At 58.4% G+C, this 310-nt stretch overlaps 1 protein-coding gene across 1 annotated transcript in view; it reads left to right on the top strand.

Moving 5' to 3' along the window:
- Nucleotides 1-157: 157 nt before the first annotated feature.
- Nucleotides 158-310, top strand: part of EMH_0088210 (uncharacterized protein) — a gene marked incomplete at both ends in the record, with an annotated part of 351 nt that continues 198 nt past the window's right edge. The window contains one exon of the mRNA XM_013501262.1: nt 158-310. Within this exon, the coding sequence (XP_013356716.1) occupies nt 158-310 (153 nt within the window).

The following is a 310-nucleotide window of genomic DNA, read 5'->3' as shown; positions in this document are numbered from 1 at the left end:
AGGCCCCCAGCTAGCTTAACCTAAGCAGCAGCAGCAGCAGCAGCAGCAGCAGAAGCAGCAGCAGCAGCAGCAGAAGTAGCAGCAGCAGCAGCAGCAGCAGGAGCAGGAGCAGCAGCAGGAGAAGCAGCAGCAGAAGCAGCAGCACAGAAGCAGCATTATGATCATCAACAGGAACAACAGCAGGGAGAGCAGCAGCAGCAACAGCAGCAGCAGCTGCACCAGCAGCAGCAGCAGCAGCAGCAGCATCGTTATCACCGCCATCTCCCTTCCCAGCAGCATCAACAGCAGCAACAGCAGCACCAGCAGCAAA

Source organism: Eimeria mitis, genomic scaffold, assembly GCF_000499745.2.
Source record: "Eimeria mitis Houghton genomic scaffold, Emh_scaff6590, whole genome shotgun sequence".
Lineage (NCBI taxonomy): Eukaryota > Apicomplexa > Conoidasida > Eucoccidiorida > Eimeriidae > Eimeria > Eimeria mitis.
The sequence above is the reverse complement of the archived record's forward strand: the minus strand, read 5'-3'. Positions and strand labels throughout refer to the sequence as shown.